Source organism: Sorex araneus, chromosome 3 (genome assembly GCF_027595985.1).
Source record: "Sorex araneus isolate mSorAra2 chromosome 3, mSorAra2.pri, whole genome shotgun sequence".
NCBI classification, from domain to species: domain Eukaryota; kingdom Metazoa; phylum Chordata; class Mammalia; order Eulipotyphla; family Soricidae; genus Sorex; species Sorex araneus.
In genome coordinates, this window is record NC_073304.1 from 96046518 (window position 1) to 96063554 (window position 17037).

A 17037-nucleotide genomic window follows, 5' to 3' on the forward strand; every position below is an offset into this window, starting at 1 on the left:
CTCATACCTACACAGAAATCAAGACCAAAAGATGTATTTAAGTAACTTAAGTATAAGTAAGATATTGCTTCATGTTTATTACTATAACTACATATAACAAAAGACAATTCTTATTATATGAATAAAAACCAAATTCTCCAATGAGCAGTGATTACAGAATGCTATACAGTGATTTATCAGTGAATTCTAAACTAGAAATCACCTATGTGTCAAATTATGATATTGTTTTATTGCTTCTTTTGATCAGATTCCATGTTTTCATCCTATCTGAGCCACATTAGATCAAATGTGAAAATGCCAAGCTTTACGGTTACTGTAACGAATTAGCTTTTGATTATTGAAACTTTTCAAAAGTGCAATTATAATAAAAACCAGTAAATTATTTAATAGTAGTTTAAAAACACAATCCCATTCATTGGAAAAAAACCAAAGCTCTAATATGAAAACATAGTTTATTTTCTTGTTCAGACTTTTGTAGTTTATTTTTACAAAATAGCAGACAAAATTCGGTTCTTCATATTAATACAGAATAGGTAATACATATCGAAATATATATATATATATAGCACTTAAGATAAAAACAAGAGCAAAGTCTACACTCCAACAGCAACCGTATTCTCACAGAATTAGCATTTCTCAAGAGATAAACACCGCTTTCGGCTTCAATATGTAAATAGTCTGATGTTGATGTCAGCTAGTATTTACAAAAGCTAGTCTAAAAACTACCGCCACCTCCAAAATGCCATGCCGGAAGAGACTAGAAGGACAGACAGCCAGGGTGAACTGAACACACGTCAGCATCAGTGCAAGTGCTGTAGGTCGAACATAATTGTCATTTAAAACTGGGCTCGATGACAATCCAAAAGGGATGCTTTGAATCTTCAGTCATTGCTTCCAAGAGCCTTTTAATCCAGGTGTCCGAGCGCCCTCTGATCACCTAATTATGATATAGGGAAGCTGCGTAAGGACTTTCTTCCTCTCTGAAAAACAGAAATACAGCTTAAGTCACTGTTCCAAACTTTATTCAGTAAATGAACACGAACACAGGGCCCAGAAGAATCAAGCAGTGGCTTAGAGCACCTGCTTTGCAACCTTGGAAGTATGTGGTCATAAGTTCGATTCCCCAGTGACCCACATGTATCAAGTTTGTGTGTTTGGGAGCCATACCCCAGCTGTGCTCAGGGCTGACTCCTGGCTCTGTGCTCAGGGATCACTTCTGGTGGTGCTCAAAGGACCCTATGTGGTGCTGAGGAATTAAACCTGCATCTCTTGCCTACAAGACAAGAGCCATCACCTCTGTACTATCTCTTCAGTCCCTAAGATAGAATGTTTAAAGTGAAAGAAAATTTGTCCAAGTAACACCTTAGAAGTAACTTATTCAGGGGGCAGAGCACTCCTACAGCCTTGCATGCAGCTGACCCGGTTTCCATCTTTCAGCATCCCATAGGGTCCCCCAAGCTCATCAAGAGTGATTCCAGAGCACAGAGTCAGGAGTAACCTGAGTAATGTCAGGCGTGACCCAAAAACCTAAAAATACAAAAAAAAAAAAAAAGAATTAAAAAAAAAAAAGAAAGAACTTATTCAGGTGTTGGGGTGCTTGCTCTGCAGACTGAGGTTTGATATCCAGGAACACAAAGCCCCTTGAACAATACTGGACCTCACACGTCCCACCATGGTGGCTGTGGTGACCCCCAAGCACCACCAGGAATGGCCTATACACAACAGAGTCATTTTCAGTACCTCACACCAACCTGCTTTCCTCCCCCCCCCATCTTTTTTTCTTTTGCTTTTTTTGGGTCACACCTGGCGATGCACAGGGGTTACTCCTGGATCATGCACTCAGGAATTACTGGGGTGCTGGGATTTGAACCCAGGTCGGCTGCGTGCAAGGCAAACGCCCTACCTGCTGTGCTATTGCTCCAGCCCCTTTTACCTGCTCTCTTCTTTTAGTTTCTTGGCTGCCTGTGTTGATAACTTGATCTGTAGGTCCAGTCTCTGGAGGAAGTCTCGTGCTGACACCTCCTCCGGCTGCACAGGCTGGATACTGGATTCGGGGGGACTAGGGGGAGACAGGTCCTCATCCTCGGCTACCACGGGCACATCTTCATGCGAGACACTATCAACAGTTTCATTTTCCGGAGAATCGATTGAGTTGAGTCCATTAAAAAGCAAAGGCTTCTCTGATATGACTGGGATGTTCAAAGTTTTCTTCAGAAATATACAGTCATTGGTAAACAGTTTATTTGCCCTTTTAATCTGCTCCATCTAAAATACAAAAAATAAAGGAAACACAGAGTTACATATAAAAAAAAACTGGGATTAGATCTCATTGCACAACCTCAAACTAAAATTACTCATAAGAAAACGTGTACATCTGACCCTGAGTTTAGTCCTGTTCCCAAACAACCCACCCCCAAGATATTTCAAGACAAGGTAGGAAATTGTCCCCCAATTTTAAAGAAAGAAAACACTCATTTTCCCACAGTCTCTAATTTCCCCTTCCAAGTCACTTTCACCAACATAGGCAATCTTAAATTGTAGGAGTTCAAAAATACAGAATCCTAAGCACTTAACTATTCCATAGTTAAAAAAATATCTATATTCAGATTTAAAACAAAACAACAACAAAAAAAAATCTTACCAGTGCTGCTATCTTACTTTTGGGGTACTTAGGGAGAATTGGGTTTGGGGAACACAACAGCTGCAGGATACAGTCAAGGAGATTTGGGAATGGTGCCAGTCTGGCATGCAGACAGGGGTGGGGCCTCTCAGCATGCATCAGTGTGCATGTGTGAGGCCCTGGGTTCGGTCCCAAGCACCGCGAGGGTGCAGCCTCTGCAGCAATTTTACTAGCAGACTTCACTGAGAAGGTGGGTTCTGGTTTTGATTCTTCTGACTTCACATGGGCCTTGAAGAAAGGGGTGGGAGTAGGTGGCTGGAGGGGGGTGGCATTTTGGGGGGCAAGGGGGCACTTTGAGAATCAAAGTTCCTGTCTTCCACCCATCAGAGGAGTATCTGAAGACCCACTTCACAAATCACATTCACAGATCACTATGGAATCATCACACAAAAGCAGCATTTAATCCAGATCTCCAAAACCTCAGGTTCTGTTAGAATCTGTGGATGTTTCCCCCAAATCCAGAGTTGGGGGCAGGAGGCGAGGGTAAAGGTAGAAAGGCAGGAATACACACTGGCCTCTCGCCTTCCACCCTGCATTCGACTGCGGTGTCTCCTCTCCCATTAACAAAGAGCTCAGTGCCCAAGCTGGCTCGTGCAGGCGGGACTCAAACCCAGGCTGATTCTGGGCCTGGGCACCTCGGCTCTGGGTGCTGCCTAGGAGCTCTGCCACCCCGCCGGGAACTCATGCAGCTCAGCCCTCTCCCAGCGGTTCTATCTCCCCCAAACCTCCTCTCTTGTGAGTCTGTAAGCCAGGCAGGAGTGCCGCAGCGAGGCGTGCTGGCTTGGAAGCCTTACACAACAGGCTCCAAATCCCAGCTCACACAGCACACACCACGTGAACATGTGCTTGGTTATCTGGTGGCGAACCGGCACTATCCTCCCTGGATCCACCCTTCACTGGAAGGATGAACTGAGTGTGGATGGACTCGCTTGCTATTGCCTCGAAATCTTCCTCGTTTCTGCGGCTTAGCATCCACTTCCTGCACCTCTCTCAGCTAAATGGGCCCAAAGGCACTGGGCTTTTGGAGCACAGAATCCGCCCGGCCCTGAGAGAATCCCAGAGTCCTGGATCCTTGGTGTCAGCCCCATCTCACAGCCATTCCGGGCTGCAAAGGAGACTTGGGGCTGGGAGGGGAAAGGTCCTCTTCAAGGCCGGCAAAGCACACTGTCGCCTCATGAAACTGGACAAAACCACCATGGGGCAAAGCAACTGAACCTCTGCTTCTGTGTGGGGTTTTTGTTTGTGGACCACAACCAGAGATGCTCAGGGGTTACTCCTGGCTCTGCACTCAGATATCACTCCTTGGCAGTGCGCAGGGGATCAGACCCTAGTCAGCTGCGTGCAAGGCAAGCACCCTACTACCCGCTTGTGCTATCTCGCCAGCCTACCACTGGACCTCTGAATCCCACAAAGCCAAAAGCTGGAGCCCCCCGAGACCTTCTGGGCCTGTGGACCAATAAACTGCCAGGTTTTATCCCACTTAGAAAAACCAATCTGAGTTAAGGTTTTCTGACACTTGTCAATAAAAACGCCCTCGTGGCTCCAGTGCTCACAGTTCACTTCCTGGTAGTTCCTGCTTTCTGGAAATAATGATGGAGTAAAGTGCTAGGACCTGGTGGCAGAGAAAGGCTTGGAAATATTAGGCGTCAATGGAATTGCTTCAGAACAAGACAAGGAACTTTCTATAGTTCCTTTGGGTCTCACAAAGATCTTGTATATTCTAGGTACTTAAGAAGGAAAAGTTGGCAGTGCCCCGGGGGCAGAGGCGGGTGGGGGGGGGGCCTCCAGGGCCACACCAGCGATGCTGGGGAGCAGGTGGTACTGGAGATCAAGTTCAAATAGAGAACAGGTGCCCTAACTCCTGTACTATCTCACCCAGCCCTAAACTGGTTTATTGTTTTAAGGCAAATGACTTTGATCTTACTTTGTTCACCTTAGCAGGCAATAGCTAGAACCAACTAGACAGGTTTCAAACTGTAAGGAAAGAAATCAACATGAACGAAAAGCACCTCTGCATGTGTGTGTATGTGTGTGTGTGTACATGCTGAAAGGAAGAAGCAAGCCCCAGGCTTGAGAGATTGTCCCTAGGATAACAAGGTCAGGACTTTGGGTTTTATTTCAAGATGACAAGAAACCCAGTGGGGAATGAGGGAAGGGAGTGACAAGTTCTGATTACAGTCAGTCTCGCAGCTTTGTGGAAAATAGGTTGGCAAGAAAAGACTCTGGCTAAGGCCCAGGGAGGAAGGAGCCAGCTCCAAAACCCAATTGTGAAGGAAACAACAATGGCACGCCCGAGACCCCGGCTGCCCCCAGACAGCGCACCGAAGGCTTACTGGGTTCCAGGAAGTTTTGGACTTTTTATCTGAAATCGATGGGTCTCATGTTCTGGAAAATTCACCTCCCATGAAACTCGGAAAAGCCACCATCCACCCTGAGGAAGAGCTAGGAAATTCCACACCTGCCCTCTGCTCTGACGCGCCCTACCCGACACCCTAACAGACAGGGTGGCGAGGCGGCAGCAGCCTCGGTTTCCTGTGGGGAAAGGAGGCGGGGGAGGCGAACCGTCAAATGCTCCCGCTTCCAGCATCTCAGCTCTGAGCCACGTGAGCCCAGACACTACCTGGCCTCTGAGAATCAGGTCACTCACAGAGCGAGTGAGGGCTGAGAGGAGGAGACCGATGCTGAGGGGGCAGGCAGAGGGCCGGCCTTGCAGGCAGGTGGCCTGGGTCTGGTCACAGGAACCCGCCTCTCCCCTCAGAGGAGCTACGCCACTGGCAGACTGGGCAAAACTGGCTGGGAGAAGTATCATCAACAACCTTGAGCCACACTCAACGGACTCTTCTGGGATGACACCCGGGGGAGTTCACTCTGAAGTGAACCCCCAAAACATGCCTCTATAAGACATTCACAGCAGCTCTGGGCAGGGCCAAGACCTCTCCCCAGAGGCCAGTCTGGTCTGCCTTGTCAGGACTCCCCACCCCCGCCCCACCCCACCCCTGCCAAAGGCAACATTCCTGATTGCCTTTCCTCCTTCTCCTGCACTTCAAACAAAAAACGATGAGCCACCCCAAAACGTTTCAAGCTGACTAACACTGACGCCACCCTGGCACAGAAGCAGAGGCCTGACAGGGATTCCCATGGGCCTGGGAAAGGGTCACCTCAGATCCTCTCGAGCCCCCGCCACGAGCTAATGAAGAGGATTTCTCGCGTCTTCACCACACCTCAGAAGAATGGACCCTTTTGGGGCTGGAGAAATGGTACAGCGGGTGGCATGCTTGCCTTACAAGCGACTGACCAGGGTTCGAGTCCAGGCATCCCATATGGTCCCCGGAGCCACACCAGGAGTGATCCGAGCTCCGCTGAGTGTGGTCCAAATCCCCTCCCCCCAAAGTAAGAATGTAAGACCCTTGGGGCTGAAGTGATAGCACAGTGGGTAGGGCGTTTGCCTTGCACTCGGCCAACCCGGATTCGATTCCCAGCATCCCATATGGTCCCACAAGCACTGCCAGGAATAATTCCTGAGTGCATGAGCCAGGAGTAATGTAACCCTTGTGTATTGCTGGGTGTGACCCAAAAAGAAAAAAAAATGTAAGACCCTTTAGAGGGACTGTCCAGAAGAGACCTCTGTAGAGACTAGCGTGTAGATCTGTGGGTGGCAGGGCTGGAGAAGGAAGGATGGGATAGAGGGGGAAGGGCAGAGGGGTCTTCCTGGGGCGCTGGAAACTGTCCTAAACCTGTACTGTGCTCCTGAAGTTGTCCATTTACCAGAAGACCTTAATTTTTTACATTAAACACGACTGAAATTCCTTGTGTGCAAATCATAAACCAAAAGAGCAGCTGTGTGAACAGGTTTGCTTTCTTTGTTGAAGGCACATGTGGCAGTGCTCGAGGGCACTCCCAGCAGTGCTCAGGAGTCTGGGTGGTGTTGAGGACCAACTCAGCACGCTTCCCCGACACTGAAGCAAGTGCCCCAGCTCTCTGACCTACCTCCTCAGCCCTATGGGTAGTGGGGGGGAGGAGAGGGAAGGAAAAGTAAGGATAGGGGAAGGGAAGGGAGGACAGCAGAGGGGAGGAAGGGGAGGGGAGGGACAGACTATGGCCGAGAGTTAGTACAGCAGGTAAGATACTTACTTGCTCTGCAGGTCCCATGATGCAGGTTCAACCCAAGCCCCACTAGGAGTGATCCCTAAGCACAGAGGCGGAAGCCTCGAACACCACCACTGTTCACCCTCCAAGCAAAACAATCCCAATTTTGTTAACAATCCCAATTTTGTTGAAGAATTGCGTGTGTGTGTGTGTGTGTGTGTGTGTGTGTGTTTGGGAGCCACCCCCGTGGTGCTCAGGGCCTACTCCTGGCTCTGTGCTCCTGGGTCACTCCTGGCATTGCCCAGGGGACTACATGGAGTGTCAGGGATCAAACCAGGACTGCGGAGTGCAAGGCAAGGGCCTTAACCCCTCTATTATCTCTCCAGCTCTTATTTCATTTTCATCTTTAAGATAGACTAATGCATTTCAAAAATAGTTTTAAAACAGAATCTTGAAGCATTTTTTATTGATTTTAACCATGGTTAAAAAGAAAATGGCAGGGGCCAGAGCAATAGTACAGCTGGTCAAGCATTTGCCTTGCATGTGACTGACCTGGGCTTGGTCCCCAGCACCCCGATGGCCCCCCAAGCACTGCCAGAAATAATTCCTGAGTGCAGATCTGGGAGTAACCCCTGAGCATTGCTGGTGTGACCCAAAAAGCAAGGAAGCAAGAAAAGAAAAGAAAGAAAGAAAGAAAGAAAGAAAGAAAGAAAGAAAGAAAGAAAGAAAGAAAGAAAGAAAGAAAGAAAGAAAGAAGGAAGGAAGGAAGGAAGGAAGGAAAGAAAGAAAGAAGGAAGAGAGGGAGAGAAAGAAAGAAAAATGACAGCACCCAAATGGTAGCACTTGTGCACAATATATGGTGACAGGGATCGAACCAGCATCAGCTGGTGCAACGCAAGTGCCCTATCCGCTGTACTATCTCTCCAGTCCACTTAGGACCTTTAAGATAGTAATAATAATTCTTGGCAAGGTCAGCAAAGTGACTTCATTCTTTTCCTTTGTCTTTATGTTTTTTTGTTTTGTGTTGTTTTGTTTTCTGCCACATCCATTGCTGCTCAGGTCTTATGCCTGGCTCTGTGCTGAGGGGTCACTCCTAGAGGGCTCAGGGAACCAGATGAGGTGCCGGGGATCAAACCGGGGTTGGCCCACCACAAGACAAGTTCCCTACCTGCTGTACTATCTCTCTGACCTAGTATGGTGACTCTCTGAAGTGTTTTTGGTTTTTCTTTTTTCTTTTTTTTTTGGGGGGGGAGGGCTTTTGAGGTCACATCTGGTGATGATGCTCAGGGGTTACTTCTGGCTCTGCACTCAGGAATCACCCCTGGTGGTGTTCGGGGAACTATATGGGATGCCAGGGATCAAACCTGGGTTGACCACATGCAAGGCAAGCGCCCTATCCCCTGTACTATCACTCCAACCCCAAGGCTGGGGGTTCACAGCTCCTTGAGCGAGAAAACCCTAGGAACAATGCTGGAAGGGAAGTGTGCCCCTTCAGGGCAGGGCAGGGAGGCCGGGCAAGCTGCCAGAGGAAGACCAAGAGACAACCATTGATGCACTTAAGAGGGCCGGGGCACAGTCTCCTGCTCGATTTTCATTTCTACACTATTTGCTGGATGTTTTTCAGCGTTTCTAAGACAGAAAGTTCAAGTTGGCTGCCTGGAGCTGTTCAGCTGCTTCCAGAGGCCTGACCCCGGGGTGGGGGGGGGGGGGGGGGGGACAGGAACAGGCACAGGGCACAAACAGTGGCCTCACCTGGAGCCTTCCTGAACTCACGTTTGTGAGCATAAGGGAGGCTTCCGATCAGCCCAAACTGCTGCACTTTCCAGACCCACTTCCTCCAGCGCCTTGCACTCTGAGAGAGAGGGTCCCCTCAAAGCACCAGGCCACTAGGGAGAGCAGGGGTGCAAACACCCCATAAAAACCACAGCAGGAAGTCTTCTTTCTGGTGGGTTCCAAAGGAGTGACTAACTCAGTTTTGCAATTTGAGCCAAGCAGCCTGCACCCCCTCCCCCCCACTCTCCCCAGGGTGGGGGCCCCTGTTCTCTCAGGGCTCAGGCAACTCCAGGCTCTGCCGGTCTCCTAGGGACTGGCTGTCCTTGTGGATAACGGCATAGGATGTGGGGGACTCAGCTCCTGCTCTGCAAGAGGTTATACACAGATGAATCACACCAGCTACCCACCCTTCTCATGGCTCAGAAGAGGGAGAGAAAGTACAATCTTGGGGCCGGAGTGATAGCACAGCGGGTAGGACGTTTGCCTTGCATGCGGCCGACCTGAGTTCGATCCTTCGAATCCCATATGGTCCCCCAAGCACCACCAGAAGTAATTCCTGAGTGCAAAGCCAGGAGGAACCCCTGAGCATCACCAGGTATGACCCAAAAAGCCTTTAAAAAATAATAAATCCAATAAGTAGCATCTTGTAGCCCCAGCATCTAGCACAGGACCTCAAACCGAAAACAATAAAAATTACCGCCCCCCCCCAACCTCTCAAAGAGTTAGTGAAGGCCAGTTATGATTAACTACGAATGACTTTAAGTTGGTCATCGGAACATTTTTTTTTTTTTGCTTTTTGGGTCACACCTGGCGATGCACAAGGGTTACCCCTGGCTCTACACTGAGGAATTACTCCTGGCGGTGCTCAGGGGACCATATGGGATGCTGGGAATCGAACCCGGGTTGGCCGAGTGCAAGGCAAACGCCCTACCCACTGTGCTATCACTCCAGCCCTCGGGATATTTCTTTAAGGGTGGCCAGAGTGCAGACTTTGCATGCAGAAACCCCCAATTCCATCCCCAGCACCACAAGATGCCCTGAGTACCGCTGGGGCACCCAAAAAAAGGGGGCAGTAGGGACAGTAAGCTTGGGGACCTCTGTCCTAGGCTGATCCTTCATTTGCAGGTGCACTGCCTTTGGTTGTTAAATCTCCTACCTCTCATCCCCTGCTCTCTAAACTACATAGCTATAAGCAATAGATGACCACGGCTGTCAGCATTAGCAAGGCCACTCACTAAACATCCTTCTGGTAAGAAAAAGAAACCACTTTTCTGCCAATTTAGCACCCGCCGAAATATCTCCATTTGTGGGAGTAAATCTAGTGATATCTGCAGGTGTCCGCTGATGGGACACTCTCGCTTCACTGCTTCACCTTCCCCGGTTCTGCACAAGCTGTGGGAAGCCCAAGCAATTTCAGCAACCAGGGGCCGGGGTGTGACTCAGTGATACAGTGCATGCTATGTAGGAAGGAGGCCCTAGATTCAATCCCTTCATTGGAGAGAAAAATAAAAATCACTACAGTACAAGGCCCAAAGTAAATGATCTCGATGTAGATATGGAATGAATCAATCAATGACTCTTAGCAGAGTTAGAGTCTCCCCAGGGAACACTGGGTAATTTCTGCTTGACGCTATGATTGGTGGGCAGATATCAGAGATGCTTCTAAAAATCCCAACCCCCAGAACAAACCACCAGGACAGAGACGTACCTGGTCCATCCTTTCATTAGTGCTAAGGCTGAGAATTCCAGTCCTCAGCCACTTGTAACTATATGTAGTTCCAAATTTATTATACTTGAGCCTAACATCTCAAAAGTAAGTACAGTTGTTTGGCTTTCTGTTTTCAATTGAATTTAGGGACAGTATGGCACGGATGGGAGGAGCCACTGTCCTCTCAACACCTGTGAAAAAAACAAGAGAAGATCTTGTGCCAATGAGCAGCCTGGCCATGAGGGGCCGAGGGGAAGGCACGACGGTGGGGCCCAATACCAGTTCACAAAGAGTCACAAGGTCCCAGGGGAGTAAGTGATACAGCTACCTACCACGCCTTCCTTCAAGAGTGAGTTTTCAATAAAAGTCGTAAAATGTCCGACTTAACACTTTCTTGAAAAGGATTGATATGGTTAAAAGTAACTATAGAGGTGAAAACAGGCGTTAGAAATTATTTGCGGGACTGGAGCAATAGCACAGCGGGTAGGGCGTTTGCCTTACATGCGGCCGACCCGGGTTCGAGTCCCAGCATCCCATATGGTCCCCTGAGCACTGCCAGGAGTGATTCCTGAGTGTAGAGCCAGGAGTAACCCCTGAGTATCACCGAGTGTGACCCAAAAAGAAAAAAAAATCATTTGCTCAATGGTGGAGATGTACAGAAAAAAAGATGTTTAGAAACTATAAGTGAGTCAAGTGTTGAAGTGATAGCACAGAGGGAAGGGCATTTGCCTTGCATGCAGCCGACCCGGGTTCGATTCCTCTGTCCCTCTCGGAGAGCCCAGCAAGCTACCGAGAGAATCTCGCCCGCATGGCAGAGCCTGGCAAGCTACCCATGGTCTATTCGATATGCCAAAAACAGTAACAACAAGTCTCACAATGGAGACATTACTGGTGCCCGCTCAAGCAAACTGATGAGCAACGGGGACGGGGACGGCAGTGCTACAGTGCTACAAGTGAGTCAAGTCACTCAATAGCAGGTGGTGGTGGTGGCACAGATCAGGGGAAGGGGCTGGGAAATACCACTTCCAAGAATATCGTGGATTCCCAGACCAATCCCTCTGGCCGGGTAGGGTAAAAGCAGACAGACCAGACAGCAAAGATCCTCTTTCTGTAAGCAAGATGCTGAGAGCTCTTGATAAACTTAGAATAAAAATAGGGGGGGTGGGGGCTGGAGAGACAGTACAGTGAGGAGGGCGCTTGTTTTGCATGCAGCCAACCTGGGCTCAATGCCCTACCCCCCCCCCTCCGGGCATCCCATATGATCCCTGAGCCCACCAGGAGTGATTCCTCAACACAGAAATAATCCCTGAGCATTGTTGGTGTGGCCCGGAAACAGACAAACAAAAAAACAAAAACTAGGGATGGGATGAAGCTGGGGAGACAGCACTGGGGTTAGATGTTGGGGAGCGTGTTTGATTTTGGTATCACATAGCATACCCCCACCTCCCTCCACCCCCACTGCCAACCATGTCCCCGATGGCTCCCAAGCACTGCCATCGTGGCCCTGGTGGTCCCTAGTTATACAGCACACCACGTCCTTGGTCAGAGTATTGGTCCTGCCTAATTAACCAAGGCCCCTGAGCCCAGCCTATTACTAAAATAAGGATGGAAATCAGAAATCCTGCCTAGAGAAAAGCAAACGCTTTATCAGTGTAGTGTGCTCATTCAAGTTGACCTAAATAAATAAGCACCGAGCTTCCCTCCATCTTTCCGTCTGTAAAAAAGATCAACTAAAACCTACCTCCCAGGCTTCTTGGGAAAAGCAAATTGAGTTAGAACAGGACAGAACACGACTCGGCAGAAACAGCTACTGATTTCCCAGATTTGCTTTCCTGACCCAGGTCAAACCCCCTGGGGGACACTTACTGTAGGGCTGTAGCACCACCGTTCAGGGTTGCAAACTCACTAACTCCCGGGGGCACTGTGATGCCAGTATACGCCTCACTGGCGTCACAATGTTTTAAAGGACAGAAGGAGCTGCCAGGTGACCAGACCCATCGATTCCAGCTCAAATACGCAAACGAGACTACTACTCAGGCTGTCTGAGGGGAGGAGCCTGAGAGAGAGAGATCCAGATAAACTCCTAGGAAAGAACGCTGGAAACCGATCTGGAACTGCGGTTCAAAAAAGGCCATCGCACAGCTCAGAGTCAATGATAAGCAATTTTAATGAGGCGGTCTGCTCCCTCTTGGTTTCCATGCTCTTCCCGACGGTGTAATGCAAGAGGCCAAGACACACTTATAAATTGATAACAAACACAGCTCTCCAGCTCCCGGAGACCACGCTCTGGAGCTGCTGCTTAGCGACAGGTGTCACATTCCCAGTTTCCCCGTGCGCCCTTCTTCCCCGGTTCCCTTCCAAATAAAGGAGAAGAATCTACAGACCCATCAGCAACCGGGGCATCACTTGGGACTCATCTGGGCGCTTGTTTACGCGGAGAACCCGTTTTCCCTGCCCAAGTCCGCATCTCCCAGTATCTAGCGGTTCTGATGGGGGAGGCGGGGACGGGGAAGCGGTGGCTGCAGCGGGTGAACTTGGCCTCCCAGCGCACGGTGCCAGCTCCCCACCCCCCACCCCAGCCCATCCCCAGCAGGGACAGTCGGCCGGGATGGGCCTCGGCGCCGCAGCCCGCGCCTCCTTGCGCCCTTCCCCAACCTCCGCGCCCTCGCCGCCCCGCACCCTCCAGCCCCGCACCTCCCCGCGCCCTCCCCCCACCCTTCCCCAAAACTCGCGCCCTCCCCGCCCCGCGCTCTCCCCGCCCCGAGCCTCCCCCGCCCTCCCGATCCCGCGCCTCCCCGCCTCATCCCCGCGCCCTCCCGCCTCCTCCCCCGCACCCTCCGGTTCCCGCGCCTCCTTCCCCAGTCTCCTCCCCGCCCCCTCCCGTTCCCGCGCCTCCCTTCCCCGTGCCTCCCCGCCCCCTCCCGTTCCCGCGCCCTCCCCGCCCCGCGCCTGCCCGCCGCGCGCGCGCTCACCGTGACTCCGTACTTGAGCGCGATGCCCTGCAGCGTGTCGCCGGCGCGGACGCGGTGCTCCACATGGCGCTCGATGACGCCGGCGCCCAGCGGGGCCCGCACGCTGGCCGTGCTGCCGTACGAGCGGGTCTTGGTGCGGGCCAGGCTCAGCGACAGCTCGGCCTCCTCCGACTCGGAGCCCGAGCGCGAGCGCGGCCCTTCCCGCAGGGCCCGCACGGGCGAGGACTCGGCCATGGGTCCCGCGGAGGCCGTCGCGGGGCGGAGCACGCCCGGGGGGCGGCGCCTCCTCCTCCTCGTCCTCCTCCTCCTCCTCCTCCTCGTCTTCCTCCGGCGCAGCCTCGGCCTCCGCCGCTCCTTCCTGCTCACTGCGGCTGCAGGCGGCCGCGCGCGGGGGGCGGCGGGCGGGAGACCCGTGCGGGCAGCTGCGGGCCGGGCATGGCCGACGTCTGTGCCCCGCGGGTCCCGCCTTCCCCGGGCTCACCTGCAAGGCCAAGAGCGAAAGGACTTTCCGCAACTGCCCCCGGGACCCTGCAAGGTTGGGGGGCAGCGGCGAAGCTGGGAAGCCAACTTCGGGGGGCGGCTCAGAGGGGCCTGTCCCGCACGGGGCGCGGTGCCCGGGGCTGGAACCTTGCAACGTACCTGCAGAGCCAGGTTGAAGCCCTGTCCCGACCCCCGCAAGACCCCCCAACCTTGCTTGGCTCATTACGGATTGCACCCCACCCCCCTCCGCGCACGGTAGGGCGCCCCACCTACCCCCTTGCTCAGACCTTTCCAAGCTGCCTCTAGCCAAGTTTACTTCCCCGCCCCAGCCAAGTTACCCCGATGCTGACCTCAGAGGCCACGTCACAGAAAACATTTAACACCTTTAAACACGCACAACTTCTCCAGGCTCGGCTCAGCGGCCCGGAGGTCCTGTCCTTTCAACACACAGCCGGCGGGCACAAACTTCCCGAGGCCTCTCGGTGACCTCAAACTCACTCTCCGCGGGTCTTGGGGTCTGGTTCGCTCTGCGCAGTGGGACCAGTTAAAATTCTAAGTAGCTCCAGCCCGTTCTCCTGGCTCGCTACTCGGAATTTTCTGTCAGCATCTTTTTTTAAATTTTTTTATTTTTATTTTTATTTTTTTTGGTTTGCTTTCCCCTTTATTCCCTTTTGTTTTGTTCTTGAGCCGCACCCAGCAATGCTGGGGGCGGGAGTGGATGTTTACTCCTGGCTCTGCACTCAGGAATGATTCCTGGCTGCGCTGGGAACCATACGGGATGCTGGGGGTGGAACGCGGGGTGGCAGCGTTCAAAGCAGGAGCCCTACCCGCTGTACTATATCTCCAGCCCCCACCCCCGCCAGTTTCCTCCCTGGTACCCTGATATTACAAGTACTGAGCGGGTTCTCATGGCACCCACTCCTACAGAGTGGCTAGATCTAGGATCTCGAGCAGGCAGACTCTGATGTACTTTGGACAGCTCTCCAGGGGCAGGTACCCGATAGGAGGTCAGGAGACAGGAAGTTTGATTCATTGGCTGAAGCTCGGGAAATGTGGCTGTGCTGGACAGAGGCAAAGTGTGGAGCAGCTGGGTCCCTCATTGCCAGCGGGGAGGACGTTTGCTTTGCACGCGGGCCACTGGGGTTCGATTCCCAGCATCCCATATGGTCCCCTGAGCACTGCCAGGACTAATTCCTGAGTGCAGAGCCAGGAGTAACCCCGGAGCATCTCTGGGTGCAACTGAAGAAGAAGAAAAAAAAAACTTTTAGTGGTTTACTGTGGAAAATACAGTGGCTTCCTGCAGGAGCATAATTCACAGACACTATTTTCCAATTTTTTAAATCTATATTCTGGGTCAGAATATAGTACAGCGGGTAAGGCGCTTGCCTGGAAGATGGGCCCACCTGGGTTCCATCCCAGGCGTCCCATATGGTCTCCCCTGCATCACCAGGAGTAATTCCTAAGTGCAGAGCCAGGAGTAACCCCTGAGCACTGCCAGGTGTGCTCACATTCACCCAAAAAAAAAAAAAATCTATGTCCTGGAGGCCAGAGAAAATTAAGGTGCTTGTTTAGCATGCAGCTGTGGCCACGACACTGGTTCATATCCCACCATTGCACAATTCCTGGAGCAGAGTCTAGTATGGTCACTGAGTACCAACAGTGTGACTCCAAGCACTCAACTACAGCATAGCATGTGTTAAAATTATCAAAAATCATCGGGGTCTGGAGCGATAGCACAGTGGGTAGGGTGTTTGCCTTGCACGCGGCCGACCCGGGTTCAAATCCCAGCATCCCATATGGTCCCCTGAGCACCGCCAGGAGTAATTTCTGAGTGTAGAACCAGGAATAACCCCTGTGCATCGCCGGGTGTGACCCAAAAAGCAAAATATATATATATATATATATATATATATATATAAAAAATCAAAAATAAAATCTATATGCTGGTTGGTAACTTGGTTTATAGTCTCTGGATGTTGACCATTGATGGGATTGCACAGCGCCGGGGCAGTTTCTGGGTGTGACCGCCTAGCTATTAGAAAATGGGGGATCTGGGCAGAAGAGGCCCAGTCCCAATCTGAGCAGGCTTGGAGATCTCAGCCGGGGTCCCACACACCTGGATTCCTCTGCCAGTTCCTTCATGTGTAATGCTTGTACAAGCATGTGGAGAGGGGCCTTGATCATGGCTGTGGCTATGGTCTTATAGCCTAGTTCTCCCTCTCGGAGAACCTGGCAAGCTACCAAGAGTTTCCTGCACTCATGGGAGAGCCTGGCAAGCTCCCCATGGCATATTCATGTGCCAAATATAGTAACAATGATGGGTCTCATTCTCCCGACCCTGAAAGAGCCTCTAATGCAGCACCATTGGGAAGGACGAGTAAAAAGAGGCTGCTAAAATCTCAGGGCTAGGACGAATAGGGACGTTACTGAGCAAATTGATGATCAACGGGATGATAGTGATAGTGATAGTGATAGTGATAGGCTGGTCACCTAGATAATCCTGTACACTCCATAAGCTCCTGCCAAACAGCCATTTAGATTTGCCTTTAATTCTGACCTTTCACCTCTTAGCCAATTTTTTTAGGGTGTGTGTATGTGTGTGTGTGTGTGTGTGTGTTGCCAGGATCACTCTTTGTGCAATTAAAATTTAGGAAGGCAGAGTGATAGTAGAGCAGTAAGCACTAGCTTTGCATTTGACCAACCCGGGTTCAATCCTGGCACCATATCTGGTCCCCTTAGCACCACCAAGACTGATCCCTGAGCACAGAGGCAGGAAGAAGCCCAGAATACAGCGAGGTGTCACCGAAATATACACATAATGCATTCTAGACACTAGAGAGGATATTTAGAAATATAAAAGAAAAGAGCACCATGTTTTATAATAAAAGATGATAAAATCTAGGGCATGGGGATTTGGTTCCATAGTAGAGCACCTACTTGAAGGTCTGAGGCTGAAAATTCAATCCCCAACACCTCCCATATGCCAAATGCTATATGGTGCCACTGCCATTGATGATTTCCTGGTACCACCACAAAAGCAGTGTGTGATCTCTGGCACATTAGCCAAGTATGTACACAGGACATGACTAAGCACGCTGCTCATGTACACATCTCAGACAAGAGTGGAAAACTCTTCTCAGCAACACTCAGAGAAAAGGGAGGGGAAATGATAATATTGTATTGAAGGATGTAAAAGAACATATAAATAAAAGCAGAGTATAACATACTTAAGGATGAGAACCTGCCACAACGATAAAAATATCATTTCCACCCCAAGCAAAAATGTATAGAGATCAAAATTCCTGCCTCAAAGACAGTGCAGGCTTATATGGAAATTC

At 50.9% G+C, this 17037-nt stretch overlaps 1 protein-coding gene across 1 annotated transcript in view; it reads right to left on the bottom strand.

The window, feature by feature from the left end:
• Positions 1–57: 57 nt before the first annotated feature.
• Positions 58–17037, bottom strand: part of LYSMD2 (LysM domain containing 2) — a 28115-nt gene continuing 11135 nt past the window's right edge. The window contains exons 2-4 of the mRNA XM_055130292.1: positions 13220–13700; positions 1934–2265; positions 58–980 (exon numbers count right to left, since the gene is read on the bottom strand). Coding sequence (XP_054986267.1) covers positions 938–980; positions 1934–2265; positions 13220–13453 — 609 coding nt within the window. The 5' untranslated portion in view covers positions 13454–13700 and the 3' untranslated portion in view covers positions 58–937. The remainder of the gene's footprint in view (positions 981–1933; positions 2266–13219; positions 13701–17037) is intronic.